The sequence below is a fragment of the Salarias fasciatus genome, chromosome 7 (assembly GCF_902148845.1).
Source record: "Salarias fasciatus chromosome 7, fSalaFa1.1, whole genome shotgun sequence".
NCBI classification, from domain to species: Eukaryota; Metazoa; Chordata; class Actinopteri; order Blenniiformes; family Blenniidae; genus Salarias; species Salarias fasciatus.
In genome coordinates this window covers 2,446,708-2,463,152 of record NC_043751.1, presented here as the reverse complement: position 1 = coordinate 2,463,152, position 16,445 = coordinate 2,446,708, and the positions used below count along the sequence as shown (strand labels likewise).

Here is a 16,445-nt window from a genome sequence, read left to right as displayed (position 1 = left end):
GAGGATGCGCTCTGCCAGAACTTCCTGTTCAGTCTGAACTCTGGGATTAGAAGCATTCTGGTCTGCTGTGAATGTGGGTCGACTCTCTGGCAGTCTTTAAACAGTCTTCTCTGTGTCTCCGAGTTCAGCCGGCATTGGAAAGTTTGGACTGAAGCATCGTTCACTCTGCGGTCAGTGACTCTGCCTTAAAGGCTGAGCCGAATAAAGAGAAGCCTCACCGTCTCTGTTCTGAGCCCTTTGTATCGTATTCACTCAGGAATGTAATGAAAGATGAACGGCTGAATGCTGGTCTCTACACATTCACACCAGCGTGGGAGCTCTGCTCCCCTGCAGGAAGACCAGAGTCCCGTGAAGTGTTCTCTGGTCCTCAGTCCTGAGAGGTGAGCCGTTCTCCATGTGGTCTTTAGGGACAGCTGAAGGAAACGTTCAGGCTTTTCATGAGAGACAGCAGACGTCTTCCAGAGACCCCAGGATCAGAACTGGACTGGAGACACAGAACCAGAACGCTGTGTCCCACAGAGGACGGTTCCTTCAGCTGGAGTGCAGCAGCAGGACGGACAGTGGAGGTATCTGGAGGACAGGAGACGTCCCCAGCGGTGTGGAGCTGGTACCCAGGAGGACTCTCCAGGTGGTCTTCCAGGCTGGTCTCTCCTGGACTCAGGAAGCAGACGGATCTGGGAAGACATCAGGCCTTCTGGACGTTCGTGGACGCCACGTTCCATTAGGTTTAATTGCTCTGGCTCGTCAGTGTGTCGCTCAGGTTTCGGGCAGATCCTGTTTTGCACCTTTCAGTTGGAGGTTTTTTTTTTTTTTTTTTTTTTTTTTAAATATAAAACCAGTGAAACAGTGTTTGAGTGATCTGTCCAAACTCCTGAAAGAAACCTGCTGCTCTGTACATTCTGCCTTCACTCAAAAGGTTAGAAAACATGACTAAAGAAGGAAGGAGGCTCAATCAGAGGAGGAATAAAAAAGGATGAAAAGCAGCAAATCGTTGAGAAGAAAAACCCTTTTGATCCCGTCGAGCAGAACCCAGCCTTCAACTGGATGAAGGTTCAGGAGAAGTTTTCAGGCTTTGTGAGCGGATTGAAGCCGTCGGCCTTCACCGAGGAGAGAAAGAACGGAGGGAAAGCAAAAGGAACTGAAGCGTCCTTTGAAACGGACGGATGAATCGAGCGGAGCCGCTTTAAAAATGACCCTCAAAACAAGTCCAGACCGGTGGAAGTCACGAGGAGACGCGGGACGTCGGGCCACGACCTCTGACCCGAGCATCCCCGTGTCTGGCTCGACCCGGCGCTCGGCGGTGTTTACGCCTGTCACCCGGCTCCTGGAAGAGCAGGTGTCCAGCGAGACGGCGAGGACCGTCCCCAGGAGAAACGCTCAGCTGTCTCTTTGTTTTAAGCTCCTGGGTGTCCAGCAGCTGAGGACGGCGTTCAGAGCGCGTCTCTCACTGCGCGGCCGCTCGGCGGGCCGCTCGGCTCCGCCTCGGCTCCTCGTGGCGAGAAAACCTCGCTCCGCCGCCCAAACGGAAGCTGATGGACCTGTCTGTCCTCATCTCGTCGCTCGGCCCCGGTCGCCGGCTCCGGTCCGCTCCGACGGGCACATCATGTCACACACCTGAAACTGAACCGCCCCCTCCTCTTCCTCCTCTTCGTCTGCATCAATAACCTGCCATCAGCGGCCGCCGCCACCTTTCAGAGGCACACGTCAGATAGATGAGACTGCTGCTGTGACGGCCGCAACGCACACACACACACACACACACACACTCTCTCTCTCTGAAGTGCAGTAAGTGTTTGACAGCGCTGGGCGCTCGGCAGCCGGCTGCTGACCACCAGGCTGAAGGTTTCAGTTTGTTCACATTAACTCTAATATATCACATCAAAACACATCAGAGGAACCACACAGGACGGAAAACTCCGTTTTTCCACTCTTCAGCCAGGAATGAATGAGTGAATGAATGAATGCCTTCATCGTCATCAACCGGCTTGACGGCAGTGAGCCAGCGTCCACCACTTAGTCACCACAGTATAAACTACACATAACCTAACAGCGGCTGCTGGACTCACGTTCTGCTGAACAGCTGAGAGGAGATGTGTGTTACTGGTTGAATCTAATGCAAAATATAACTTTACGATGAAAGAAAGAAGTAGAAATATGTTAAATGACTAAAAGATGAGGCGTATGCATGAGATGAAACATCCTCATGAAGCGCTGGCTCAGGCGTTGTGGCATTTCTTCACTTCAGTGAAGACTTACAGTAAAGAAGAGCGAAGGCACTGAGGAGGCCATCCATGTTTTCACAGCTTCATGAACACATGAAAACTTTGACGGTCAGACAGGGGGACCACATTGGGCTGGTGGATCCTGCAGCGCTGCAGCAAGTACCAAGTCATGGACTTCAAGTCCATCGGGCCACCAAGCCTCTGGGAGGCCGACCTATGCTCAGACCCTCCAACCTGTATTTACTGCAGAGACGGGGAGCCTGGAAGAGAAGGGCGTTGACCAAGAGGATGTGGGAAAGGAAACATGGCGGTGTGGAGGTACCAGCCAGACTGAGTCTCTTCCTGGAACAGCTCCCAGGGTGTCGTTGAGAAGCAGCTGCGATGTGAAAGTCCAGCAGGGTTCTCCTTCTTCTGGCAGAGCAGGTGGAAGCCCACGCTTCGGGCCCTGGCAGCATGATGGAGATGTGTTGGACACCGTCCAAGTGATGGCATGACTGCTTTTACTCTGATCCACTAATCCTCCGTCAGAACGGCCTGTCAGGCTTTCTAAACATGCAGAAGACTCAGACGGCTGTGGAAGGTCAGGCCAGGTCCCTCCTCACACAGCTCCGGCCATCTCAAACGCCTTCCTTCATGGGTCTGGTGGACTGAAACTGCCTCCTGAGGCTCCTGAGCTCCGACCTTTCACCTCACACTCCAGCCAGGTGTGTGCCAGGTACTCCATCACACTCCCTACCGCTGGCTATGGCCTCTAAACTGCACTTGAGAGAGATCTTATCAGAGTTTATATGTAGTCCACTCCTTGTCCTAACATGTTCTGTTAAAAAAAGAATATCAAGAAGTAACTAGAAATGAGGATTAGTGGTTTTCCCATGATACTATTAGTGTTTTTACCAGAGTCACTCTGGATCAAATGCACCATCTGTGTCAGAAGCAGTGAGATTCATCCATGCTTTCTGCCACACACTCATTCAGAAAGCCCCCCCCCCCCCCCCCCCTCACACACACACACACACACACACACACACACACACACACACACACACACCCTGCAGATAATAGCTGAAAGTTGGACTTGACACGGATCAACATCATTTCTTCGCCGTCTGTTGCCCAATCAATACTCCCCCCTCCTCCCCCAATCCTCTTATTATCAGCACTAATCTATATCTCTTTGTCTCGTTTTCTTTAGAGTCGCCTCCTTCTCTCCCTGTCTTTTCTCTCAATTACATTTAGGACAATCTGGCATTTTGGAGGTAACGAATGTAATATGACCTACATCGGAATTAGACAGAGGAAAGCAGGCCACGGGAGCCAAAGGGCAGCGAGGGCCGAGCCGAGGGAGGCAGAAGAAAGGAGGCTCAGCAGAAGGAGCGTCGATTGGAAGTTGATTGTGGATGTTTCACTTTTGCTGTCTTTTTTATTCTCATCGGCACAAAGGCGACAAAGAAAAGGAGGGAAGGAAGGGGAGGGGCGGTAAAAAACACAAACGTCTGAAAGTCCTCGCGGGCTTCTCCACATCCACACAAAACACAAAAATGGCAGTGTTAATAAAAAAGCAATCGCTAATGCTCGTCTCGGGCGCGGCGCCGGGGGCGTCGCAGGCGTGGACGTGGGAGCCGGCATTCTTCGGCGAGCCGCGGTCTTTTGTGGGGCCACGTGTCACGCCGAGAAACTTCCCATCCCGAAATGTACTGGGTCACAATGCAGGCGGAGTGGAGAGTGTTAGGCTTTTCATTTGGCCGGCCATTAACAGCGCGGCCTGAAAGGACTGGAAATGAACCCAGGTTTGCTCAGGCCGGGACGCCCCGTGCCTCTTCTGCTTCCTTTATGTTTTGTTGACTCTTTTGTCTCTGACCCTGAAGCCTCCTTCTCCTGTGCCGCTTCAGGCCCTGCTGGTTCCAGCTTGTGCTCCAATTACCAGTGCCACCCTTTAAAACTCTTCACCAGTCATTCCAAGCGACTGTTTCTCCCAGAGTTCATCAGCAAAACGGCTCTGGACCCTTCAGCCACGCCATGTCTTTACTTCATGCTGGTTCTGGACTCTGGAACTCTTTGGACTAGGTGCTGGTTGGAAGGTTCTCGCCTTTCCTGGTTGATGGTAGCCTCGTAAACCAGCCCCGCCCACTCCTCATCCACATTTGGATTTGGAGTTAAGCTCAGTCTGGATAGGAGCCCATTGAAACTTCTTACGGGGGCGTCGGTTACTCCTTTGACTGACAGCACACTTCAGCCAATCGGCGCTTCAAAACAAATACATTATCAAAATGCGTTAGCTTCTGTAAGGGTTAGCATTAGCTCATTAGCTCTAGCTTCTCTACACGCAAAGACACGTGAAAACGTCTTTTCCTGTCAGACCCTCTCCAGGCCAGACTCTGGCTCTTGCTTGATTGTTGTAATTCTTGGTATTTTGGTCATAACTTTACTTATTGCCGCTTTCAGACGATGATTAAAGTTAAAGTCCGTCATCTCCGATACGTGCAGCGATGGCGTCACTTCCGGTTTAGCCACCAGAATTCGCCCAAAAAAATTTTAAAGCAAAAAGCGGCAATGCTGATTGGCTTGGCTGTTTCAGGACCGAGTGAAATCCCCTTCTATGGGCTCCTACCCAGACTGAGACCAGCTCCAAAATCCAAACTGGATGAGGAGTGGGCGGGGCTGGTTTACCAGGCAAGGTTGATGGAGGATTCATGTGAAATAGTTTCTCGTGACCCGGGATCCAGAATCCAAAGCCCATAGAACCAGAGACTCTTTCAGCCATGGTAAAGATTCAGCCCATTGTCTCAGCTGGAATTCAGAGCTCTGGAATTATGTGGGCTGGGTTCATGACCTTACCCATCTAGCAGAAATAGTACAGTTACTGTGAACAAAGTGCTTTAGAACCGAGGCAGAACTGATTGCTATTAAAGCACCAGTGAAGAAGAGGTTTCAGGACCAGTGAGTGAACCGTGTCACTCCAGACGTCTTTCACTATGTTGACATGCTAAATGCTAACCCTAACAGGTGTTGGTGAGGACCTTATTCACACTGATACCTTGAACTGCATCCAGACATCTTCTGCGGATGGAGTGTTACAAACTATAGAATGGGCTAAAGGAGCAGTTCGAAGCTAGAAACTCCTTCCTCCTCTTCTGCATCCATCCCAGCAGGAGAATTGAGCTTTATGAAGGATGTAGAACAGTTCTAATGAGTAGTGGTTGAGATTTGTAGTCCTCCTGGGCTCAGACATCTGAGAATGAAGTTCCCCCTATCTTTGAAATGAGCCCAGGGGTCAGGTTGTCTTCTTGTCTTGGGTTGAGGATGAACCTGAAGGGTCAGGCTGTCTTCTTGTCTTGGGTTGAGGATGAACCTGAAGGGTCAGGTTGTCTTCTTGTCTTGGGTTGAGGATGAACCTGAAGGGTCAGGCTGTCTTCTTGTCTTGGGTTGAGGATGAACCTGAAGGGTCAGGTTGTCTTCTTGTCTTGGGTTGAGGATGAACCTGAAGGGTCAGGCTGTCTTCTTGTCTTGGGTTGAGGATGAACCTGAAGGGTCAGGTTGTCTTCTTGTCTTGGGTTGAGGATGAACCTGAAGGGCCAGGCTGTCTTCTTGTCTTGGGTTGAGGATGAACCATCATGCTGAGAAAAGGCCAGATGCTGGTTTGTTCAGACACATCAGAAGTGCTGAAGTGTGACGGAGGTCTGATTGTTGTCAGCATTGATTCTGAGTACTGATCTGGAGTAACCGTCTTTTTTCATGTTGAAGTAATGTGAAGGTGTGAAGAAATCGATAACTAATGGCACCAAGGACCCTGGAAGCAGAGTTTAGCTTTGGTGTCACCATGAAGACCGGACTGGCCTTCTCTCCTCTCATCGCCCCTCTGTGATTGGCTGACTCCTCTTCACTTGGAGTCCATGGTGGACACTCACAAACACAGATACCACACAACATGTACACAACGAGATGGGAGCAGCACACACACACACACACACACACGTCTGGAAAGACTTTACCTTCAGATGAGGTACCGCATCATCCGGTTCCTGAACTCCTTCGGTCCAGGTGTGAGGCCTCCAACACTCACACATCTGGAAGCACTCAGTGTGAGGAGAACAAGCGCTCGCTCGCCCGCCGGTTTGCCGACTGCTCGGTGCTCCTTTCCCAGGTTGCGAGATGTCAGTGTTTCCTCCTCATGCTGGCTCCTGCTCAGCTCTTAGCGTCACAGAGATGTGAATGTGACGGCTTCACGGAGGACTGGGAGCCAAGCAGGGTGGGAACCATTACCAGCAGCACTGTGTGTGTGTGTGTGTGTGTGTGTGTGTGTGTGTGTGTGTGTGTGTGTGTGTGTGTGTGTGTGTGTGTGTGTTTACACCTCGGAGCGCCGCTGAGCTCTGCCAATGCGAACACATTTCTGTCTCACCTCTCCAGCAGCCTGACGTCTCGGTGTCGTGAATGTAAACTTGCTCAGATTCAGTTTTGACACGTCTCGTTTGTTTTCTGTGTTAATGTGTGTGTTGATAGCACACACGTTAACGCACACACACACACACACACACACATGTCCCTCTTGTGTGTCCAGGTCTGGATCCCACTCAGCGTCAGGGGGTGGAGGAGCTGATCTCGGCCCCCCCGAGCCTCTTCGACCACGCCGCCCTCTTCACCGTCCTGCAGAAGCACACTCTGCTGCACCGCATGAACGACTCCTTCTCCTGCCTGGTAGGTCAGCACACACACACACACACACACACACACACACACACACACACACACACACACACACACACACACACACACACACACCAGGCTGCTTTTCTTCAATTTTTTCTCTCTTTTGAGAAAGACTGAAGATTTCAAAAGACTGAGCGATGAGTGAAAACGACTCAGTGCGACAGACGGAGCCTCCCATCTCACCTTCACCATGACACTCCTCCTGCATTTCAGTTCTCAGAAGGACAGACTCATTGGGGAGCTGGACCTCCTCTGGTCTACTTGCTGGACCTCCTCTGGTCTACTTGCTGGACCTCGTCCTGGTCCACTTGCTGGATCTCCTCTGGTCTACTTGCTGGACCTCGTCCTTGTCTACTTGCTGGACCTCCTCTGGTCTACTTGCTGGACCTCCTCTGGTCTACTTGCTGGACCTCGTCCTTGTCTACTTGCTGGACCTCCTCTGGTCTACTTGCTGGACCTCCTCTGGTCTACTTGCTGGACCTCGTCCTTGTCTACTTGCTGGACCTCCTCTGGTCTACTTGCTGGACCTCCTCTGGTCTACTTGCTGGACCTCCTCTGGTCTACTTGCTGGACCTCCTCTGGTCTACTTGCTGGACCTCGTCCTGGTCTACTTGCTGGACCTCCTCTGGTCTACTTGCTGGACCTCCTCTGGTCTACTTGCTGGACCTCCTCTGGTCTACTTGCTGGACCTCCTCTGGTCTACTTGCTGGACCTCCTCTGGTCTACTTGCTGGACCTCCTCTGGTCTACTTGCTGGACCTCGTCCTGGTCTACTTGCTGGACCTCCTCTGGTCTACTTGCTGGACCTCCTCTGGTCTACTTGCTGGACCTCGTCCTGGTCTACTTGCTGGACCTCCTCTGGTCTACTTGCTGGACCTCCTCTGGTCTACTTGCTGGACCTCCTCTGGTCTACTTGCTGGACCTCCTCTGGTCTACTTGCTGGACCTCATCCTGGTCTACTTGCTGGACCTCCTCTGGTCTACTTGCTGGACCTCATCCTGGTCTACTTGCTGGACCTCCTCTGGTCTACTTGCTGGACCTCATCCTGGTCTACTTGCTGGACCTCCTCTGGTCTACTTGCTGGACCTCGTCCTGGTCCACTTGCTGGACCTCCTCTGGTCTACTTGCTGGACCTCATCCTGGTCTACTTGCTGGACCTCCTCTGGTCTACCTGCTGGACCTGGCCCTGGTCTACTTGCTGGACGTCTCCCAGCAGGGGGTGTGTCTCTGCCGGTGTGTGTGCTGGTGGAGTGTGTCCTCCGCAGTGGCGGTGGAGTGCCGTGGCTCTTCCCTCCACCCAGCCTCCTCCCTTCCTCAGTCATTTCTGTGATGACTGAGTCCAGACGATCCGGCCGGTTAGACGAGCTGTTGCAGTGTAGTCAGAGGACAGGATTTCACTCTATTTAACCAATTCAATGTGGTGAATCCCTCATTATCGTCATACTCAGCTGGTTTTGGCAATCCCAGTGTTTCCTTCATCCCATCATTGCACAGAATGTAACACTGCATTTATCCTTCTGAGAGCAGAACATGTTTCCAGACATGACTCGTCTTCGTGTCTTCAGACATGATGGAATCCAAAAAGCTTTTTGGTTTGGAGGTTTACCATCATGAAAAGACACGAGCAAAGGCTTAAACACCATTAACCAGAACACTGAGAGATGCTCCGCCCCACACAAGTGAAGTGGTGAATCCTCATGACTGAACTGAAGAACTGCAGTCATGGATCCATTTAAAAGAAAAGCCGCTTCATCAGAGAGACAGATGGTTCTGGTTTGAACTCTGCCTCGAGCTGCTCAGAGGATTCAGTCTTCACAGCCTTCCAGTGGGATTTCTGAACTGAAGAACGTCTCTGCTGTTCTGTGCTCTCTTGGTGATTCTTGGAAATGTTTGCTGGGCTGCAGATAAAACTCTAGATTGTTTCATCAGTTCGTATTCCGGAGCTGAAACATTTGAGAATTCATTAAAGGACGGGTTTGCCTGCAGAAGAGACATTTGACGTCCTTCTGACTGAACTCATGAAGGAAATTGTCCTTTTCTTTTCCTTTTAAATGGCTGTATGCTGACGACACACTGGTCTTAGTTCTTTCACCTGCTGCTGTGCTTCATTCAGACTCAACGTTTTGTCCATCTGCACATCACTCAGTGGCCACGTTTATATGTCCCCAAAAATCCTCCATATAACGGGGCTGTAGGTGAAGCGGCCTGTAAAGGTTCTTATAAACACTGAGAGGATCCTCTTCACTCGGAGCGGATCGTGTTTCTGATCTGATTGTACGAGGTCGTCTACACTGATCAGTAATCCGCTTCATGTATCATGTATACGGTGTTTGACAGCAGAGAGGATTAAATGTGGGATTGTTGGTTCTGCCCTGCATTCCCTCGTATGTAGTGACAGGATGATGTGACGGGAAACAGGAAACAGGAAGCAGGAAAGTCAAAAACCAGCAGAAGAACTGGACAATGGCTGAGGAACACTTTCTAATAAAAACCCTGAGATAACAAACACTGGAGGAGAGATGGAGCCAGTTGTTGAAAGAGCTCGGTGGTAGACTACCAGCGGACCGCCGCCCGGTGTTCTGGATTAACTGGTTCCCATGGTAACGAGTGACGGATTCCTGTAAACACATGCTGGAACCAGCAGATGTTAAAATAAGACTCACAAAAGACTCTAAACTTATACATTTACTGTAATTATAGAAAACCAACATCCACTAGAACCACTACAAGTCATTTTTCAACATCTGTTGGTCACAAGTTAACACGGACACCAGTTAATTCAAAACATCGGCGGGTGGAGCAGAGCCCCGGTGCTCTACACCGGGACGTTCCGCTGGGCGGGACGGGACTACGGCCAGGGGAGGAGTCTGATGGAGCACTCTGCTCGGCGCTGAGGACTGCTGGCTGCAAAGCTAAAGACCTGAAAGTTCCACGAGAGACTTTGTGGTCATGTCACAGGACGCCGTATAATCCGCTTCACCCAGGGCCCTGGAGAACCAGGACTGGTCCTGGATCGCTTTGCACGCCGTCCCTTTGTACAAATACGTTTGACACGATTGAAAAAACACCCATATAAACTGGGCCGGCATCATCTCACTGACACATTTTACCTGCCATTCAAACTCAGAAAATCTACTAAAGGTACAACATGTGATAGTTTTGCTGTAAATCTGCAGATTTTTAATCCTTCTTGGATTAATAAAGGAAATGTGAGAAAACAGCTGATCTAATAAGCATTATGACAGAATGTATTGCGGCTGCAATAGGGACTAATTAAAATGATAAAACTGTCCTCCACAACAAACTAATCAGGTAGTGGAAGTTCAGCTGGAGGAACAGGAAGACTTCTGCTTGCATTGCTTATCGACTGAAACATCTGTGGAACTGGAACTTAACCCCCCCCCCCCCCCCCCGGGCACTGTGAGGTGGAGCACCTCAACCCACCAGCAGAGGCTCTGAGGGTTCTGGCTGTCCCCAGCCGAGGTCTTCACCGAACGCTCGTCTGTCCCGTCAGGCTGAGACCTGAGATGAGGGACCGAGCCGGATCACCGGGCCGGAGAGAGCCCCCCCACGGAGCCTCTCTGGCTATCCAGGTGGTTTCAGGGGGTCGACTGCTCTTTGGTTTTGAATCCTTCATTACCAGGTGAAGACGGAGAGGGACGCTCACACCTCGTCTCTGTCACTTTCATAAAAATCACTTTTGTCTTCTTTCTGTAAATCCTTGTTTGTTTTGGTCAGTCTTTGGGGGTGTGGGGGGGTGGGGGGGGGGGGGGTGGGGGTGTGGGGGGGTGGGGGGGGGCAAACCCTGTAACTCTAGATGACAAACACTCACTTCAACACTCCCTGGCTTTTTACACAACTATGGAGATGATTTATTTTTGAGTGGTGAAAGTGTGTGTGTGTGTGTGTGTGTGTGTGTGTGTGTGTGTGTGTGTGTGTGTGTGGTGTGTGTGTGTGTGTGTGTGTGTGTGTGTGTGTGTGTGTACTTGTCCATACTGAATAGTGAGGACCAGAATGAGTTTTAAACCAACAGACTGAGGACATTTTTGCTGGTCCTGACTTTCTGACAGACTTTTTTGAGGGTTGAGACTTGATTTCTGGGTTAGACTTAGGTTTAGATTAGGTCTAGAATATGGGTCAGGGGTAAAACTGGGCTCAGGTTAGGTTTTTGGGGTATGGGTTACGGTGAGGCATTTATTTTTGATGGTCAAGGGTAGGGGTACGGGACTAGGAAATGCATTATGGCAATGAATGTCCTCACAACTATAGAAGCACAAGTGTGTGTGTGTGTGTGTGTGTGTGTGTGTGTGTGTGTGTGTGTGTGTGTGTGTGTTCAGCCTGGGGGCTCTCTCACACTGATTGAAGGGATAAACGCTCTAATCAATACTTTGCAAATAGGAACATGACCCTCATGGACAACTGCTGGGGGGATTCAATGGGGGGGGGGGGGACTGGGAGGGGGGAGGAGGGTGGGGAGGAGGAAGGGGGGATTATGGGGGTGAAGTCTTAATAAGTGTGTGGCAGGCAGCGAAGTGGAGCAGCTGAAGTGAAAAAAAGGTTTTTATGGGTTCAGTTTGGAATTAAAAAGGAAGAGAGAAGAAACCCTCCTCCTGCTCCGTCCTCCCGGTCCTGTCCTGTCCTCATGGTGGTCCAGGCCCTCAGCGGGTCTCGGAATACCCGGAATACTCGGAATAGAAGAAGCTCCTTCACTTCCTCCACAGGGAGGCTCTGCCACTGCAGCCCTGTAACGTCCGGAGTTTAGACCAAATCTGGACTTTCTGGGAAAATCCGCATCATCTGTCCCTCTTCCCCTGAACTCAGCCGGTCTCCAAGCACAGTAGTGGTCTATGACCAGCTGCAGTGAGGGGACACCATGTGGAGCTCAGTGTATCTAATACCAGAATAAACTAAACCTACGACGCCAGTCAGAGGAAGCAGACGCTCAGAGAAAGAGTTAGAGACTGTCTGGAGGTCAGAGGTCAGACATGGGGTGGTGAGGAAGAGCAGCGCTCGTTGATAGATGGTTGAAAGACTGTAAATCAGGATTTAGCCGCTAACCGGCTGCTGGGGCGGGACTTCTGGTTTCAATCCGCACCAATCAAATGATCCGGATTTCTTCTTCTGCCTGTCTTGTCAGTGTTCATTCGGCTCACAGCGCCCCCAAAGGAGCAGCTGCTGTAATTGCATGACGCTGTCTGGTTGTCCATCAGTGGTCCGTCAGCGGCCCACTCATGGTCTGCTGTCAGGAGTGCAGGGAGCAGCTCGCCCAGCCCCTGACCCCCCTCCGGTCCAGGACAGCCCAGTCCAGGACTGTCCTGGACCATCAGCCCAGTCCAGGACTGTCCTGGGGTGAAAGTAGCCTGATACCACTTTCCCATTGGCAAAAAAACCCGTTTAAACCCCCTAATAATCGGCTCCTCCTGGCAGTGTTAGGGTTTAATCGACATTTCGACCCGGGTCGTTCAACCCTGCAATAAACCTAAAACGAGCTGTGATCCACATGTCTCCTTTGACTTTAGTATAGAACGAGCATGAAGTCCAGTAGATGTTCCAGTTCAGGAGCTGATCAGTGATTCTGGACCCTTTCATCAGGAACTCATCAGGAGTTATTCGGGCTGATCTGTGCGTCTGCAGGCTCTGTAAGCACTAAACCATCAGGACTGCTGGTTTTCACATCAGGTCTTCACTGATCTCAGTTTTTGGCACTTTTCAAATTCATGACATGAGGCGAGACTGAACAGGGTTCTCCATCCCTGTACGGACGTGCTGTTTTGTGTGCTGGGGCCTTTAAGAGCAGCAGGTCGTGGAGATGTTCACCAACGTGACATCTGTGCCGTCTTTCATTTCCCTACCTGCCTCACCAGGACTCCAGCAGCCCTACAATTAGACCGATCTATTCACGCCGCCCCTCGGCTCCTCTCTCCTCGGCCTTTTGTGAGACCCGGAGGGCTTTGTATTCCAACCTGAGCCCCTTTTCAGCCACGGCTCTGAGAAAAGGCCAGTGCCTCAGCGTGGGGACATCTGTTGAGAAGTGGCGTGGATTCATGTCATGAACCGGCTCCTATTTTATTCACAAAGAGTTGAATCCAACAACAACAACAGTAATTAGGCAGAAATTTGGGCTGCTGAGGCCCCGGAGCCCCGCTAAATGAATCGGTGTAGTTCCCACTGGTTTTTCACAGAACACACTCACTGCTGAAGGTGCTGGTGGAGCATTGAGCTCCTTCTGAAATGGCTTTTTTTTTTTTCAAATGTTAAGACTGGTGATCAGGAGTTGTTGTTGTAGCTGAAATCATGATTATAATCCAGATTTCATGCAAGAAACAACGTAAAGAGTCCGGCTACCTGATGAAAGCTGATCCTGATCTTCCACACATCGGCTGGAGCATGAGTTGAAGGTTTCAGCTCATTCCCATCATTTCTGTTTGCTGGGTTTGGTTTTTATTCAACAGTTCTGTCACAGACTTCACATCTCGCTCCATCGTTTGATGGAATCATGTAATCTGAAATGGATGGGACTCTTCAAAATGATGGACACGTATGAACACATGCTGACTTGAACACTTTCTGGAATCCAGGAAGCTGCTTTGCTCAAGAGTCCAACCAGTGTCGTGGAGGACGGGATCTGGCTTTGCCCACTATTAAAGACACGCCCCCTGCTGTCCATGCCCTGCTCCGGATGTGACTGAACAGCTTCTACTCTAAAATGTCAAAGTCGAGTTAAAGCTAGGGTCGGCGATCTTGGAAAACTAGCAAAGCACGAATGTAGCATCTCCCCAAGGCTCCGCCCAGCTCCCGCCCCATTGGAGGAGCTCCCGTTGGGAGCGAACGCACTGGACGCGGAAGCGCCGCGCACAGAGTTTGTGATCGCCTCCAATGTCATTAACCTTTCTGACTGCCGCACACAACGCGCATAGGAGCGCCGAGAGCGCCTTGGCAACGCGCTCTGAACCAGGGCCAGAGCTCGCCATTGAAATGTACGCGCAGGGGGCTGGTAGAACAGCGAAGGGATTTGATTGGTCTCTTAAGAGCGGTCCGTGCCTTCTGATTGGTCGGAGTTTTTACACTCCTGTGGCCGCTACAGTGGTCAGATTTTTTCCGCACCTTTTTCTGTCCTCATAATGTATTGACTTCTCCCAGGGGGAAGGAGCATTTCACTCAGTATGACAAGAAGAGCTTTTGGACAACATCGTCTACCCTAACTTTAAAGGATAAGTTCGGTTTAAACAGTTTTCACGTTGTTTATAGAATTAAGTAGAACAATATCCTCACCCAGAAGGCTTTTCTGATCCGAACACCATGCGCAGTCTTCATCTGACAGATATTTGTCCGTTTTGCACTAAACTGGAGGAAGAAAGTTCTTGTGTAGCCTCAGGTTGCCCCGGAAACAATGAGCCGTACTGCGCATGGTGCGGCGCCGTAAACAAAGCTTTCAGGTCAGAGGTCAACAGAACCACAACATGTATCTAGACACTGGGCTGTGGTGGAGGAGAGGCTGAGCGGACTGTGATGAAATATTGGTGAAACTAAAGAGTTTTTGGACGATTAAAGCCGTTTCAGGAGCGGCGTTACCGATGCCCCGTCTGCTAGACCTATACGGATGTGCTCCGCTTGATTTTGGATCTAAATTTCTCCCAGAGCACTGCCCGGATCAGAAAAGCCTTCTGGGTTAGGATATTGTTCTACATCATTCTATAAACAACCAGAAAGCTGTTTAACCTGTACTTTTCCTTTAAGTTGAAATCTCCTGACAGTCCTGGAGCGACGGAAGCACCCTTTGATTGGAAGTGTTTATCTCTCACCTCCACAGCTCCGCTTCAGCCCAAGTCTTGATAACACATCTGGTCCCAGGTGATGGGGAGTCGGACCAGTCTTCCAGTGAGCAGAGTCCAGAAACTTTATCAGGCAGAAGGTCCAGATGTGGCCTGATGGGTCCAGTGAAACGTACCAGTCTGGTCAAACCAGTGTGTATATCAGTGAAGTGTGCCTCTAGCAGGCCACTCTCATTACATGATCCACTCACCCCTCGTGATGCTGTCAAGCCTGCACTCTCATTTATATGCTTTCCAAAGGAATAAAATTCACCATCACTATCACCATCATATTCACATGATCACGTTGATCTTTAATCACTCTTCACATACTGGGTTATCTTGTCTTCTTGTGGTGGTTAGAATAATGGTGATCTGTAGCAGACCTCTCTTGATGCACGCCCCGAGTTTACTACTAGTTATGACTAGCTATATCCAAAAAAAAAAAAAAAAAAAAAAAAAAAAAAAAAAAGGGTTTGTGGTGTCCTTGCATTTCCTTCCTCCCCTACACCTCCTTTTATTTTTGTGGCCTGGTCTGTTCACTAATATGGTTCGGGAAAAAAAAAAAAAAAAAAAATGTATGTCTGGTTCTGTAATTGTCTGTGTTGGTTGTCGGCTCTGTTTTGGTGTTGTCTAGATTGGGGGTTTGGGATTGTTCTAGGTTGCGTGTGGTGTGGTGCGTCGACAACACTGTTTTGTATTGTGACTTTGTACATAGGTTGCGCGCCCCCCCCCCCCCCCCCCCCCCCCCCCGTTCTCCCTCTCTTTATCTTTCTCTCTTTCTGTCTCTCGCTCTCTGAGCGTTTCCGTCCCAGTCCTGTCCTCAGCCATGCCGGATGCCAGCTTTAAATAAAGGCAGCAGCAGGAGGAGACTCAGTCTCGTCCTGCTGCTAACATTAAAATCTGTTCGGATAGTAAAAGGCTACCATTAGGGATGTGCGAGTACCGATACCAGGTCTCGGTATTGGGCCGATACTGCCCTTATTTCAAAGTATCGGGTACTCGTGAAGGCTACCGATACCAGCAGCCGATCCTCACGGCAAGAAAACCCCACGCGTAGTGAGCCCTCGTCACCAGCAGGTGGCGGTAGTGCAACCGAATGGGATGCAAGCTGCCGACAAACATGAAAGAGGAAGAAGCTCCTCTCTGGGAGTCGCTGACAGGCGCAGGGCTACACTGCAGCGGGTTGATTCTCCATGAGTCTCATCCAGAGCAGAGACAACAGGATGAGTCCAGAACGGCTGCTCGTCTCACCAGAACTTCGCCGGTGTGGAAATTCTTTTGTATAAGTGAAAACGAGCCGAGCTTTGCAGAATGCTAACTCTGCAATGCTAAAATTGCTAAAGGAGGTGCGCGATGTTGTTCATTTACCACTAGTAATTTGTTTAAACACCTCAGGGCGAAGCTTGTGGACGAGAGTCTGACGCTGTTGTGCTGGAAAAAAAGAAAACTCCGGCAGCAACTCGACGGCAAACTCTGTAGAAGACCGAGAAACTGAAGAGCAGAGATCCGAGAGCAGCACAGAGAACACCAGCAGCTCTTTAAACTCAGGGGCTGTTCTATCTTTGACTTTAGTTCATAAAAAAAATCATTAAAATTAGTACATTTAAAAACCTTAGTTTATGTAAAGTGTAAAACTCAGAGAAAACTGTTTTATCTTGCACTTAATTTCATTTAAATAAGTGTAAACTCAGAGTTCTTTGTTTTAT

General features: G+C 50.1%; 1 protein-coding gene across 5 annotated transcripts in view; it reads left to right on the top strand.

The window, feature by feature from the left end:
* The window catches only part of cadps2 (Ca++-dependent secretion activator 2), a 219,114-nt gene that overhangs the window by 110,891 nt on the left and 91,778 nt on the right, over positions 1-16,445 (top strand). For all 5 annotated transcript variants that reach the window (XM_030097248.1, XM_030097247.1, XM_030097245.1 and 2 more), the window contains one exon: positions 6,778-6,914. In XM_030097248.1, coding sequence (XP_029953108.1) covers positions 6,778-6,914 — 137 coding nt within the window. The remainder of the gene's footprint in view (positions 1-6,777; positions 6,915-16,445) is intronic.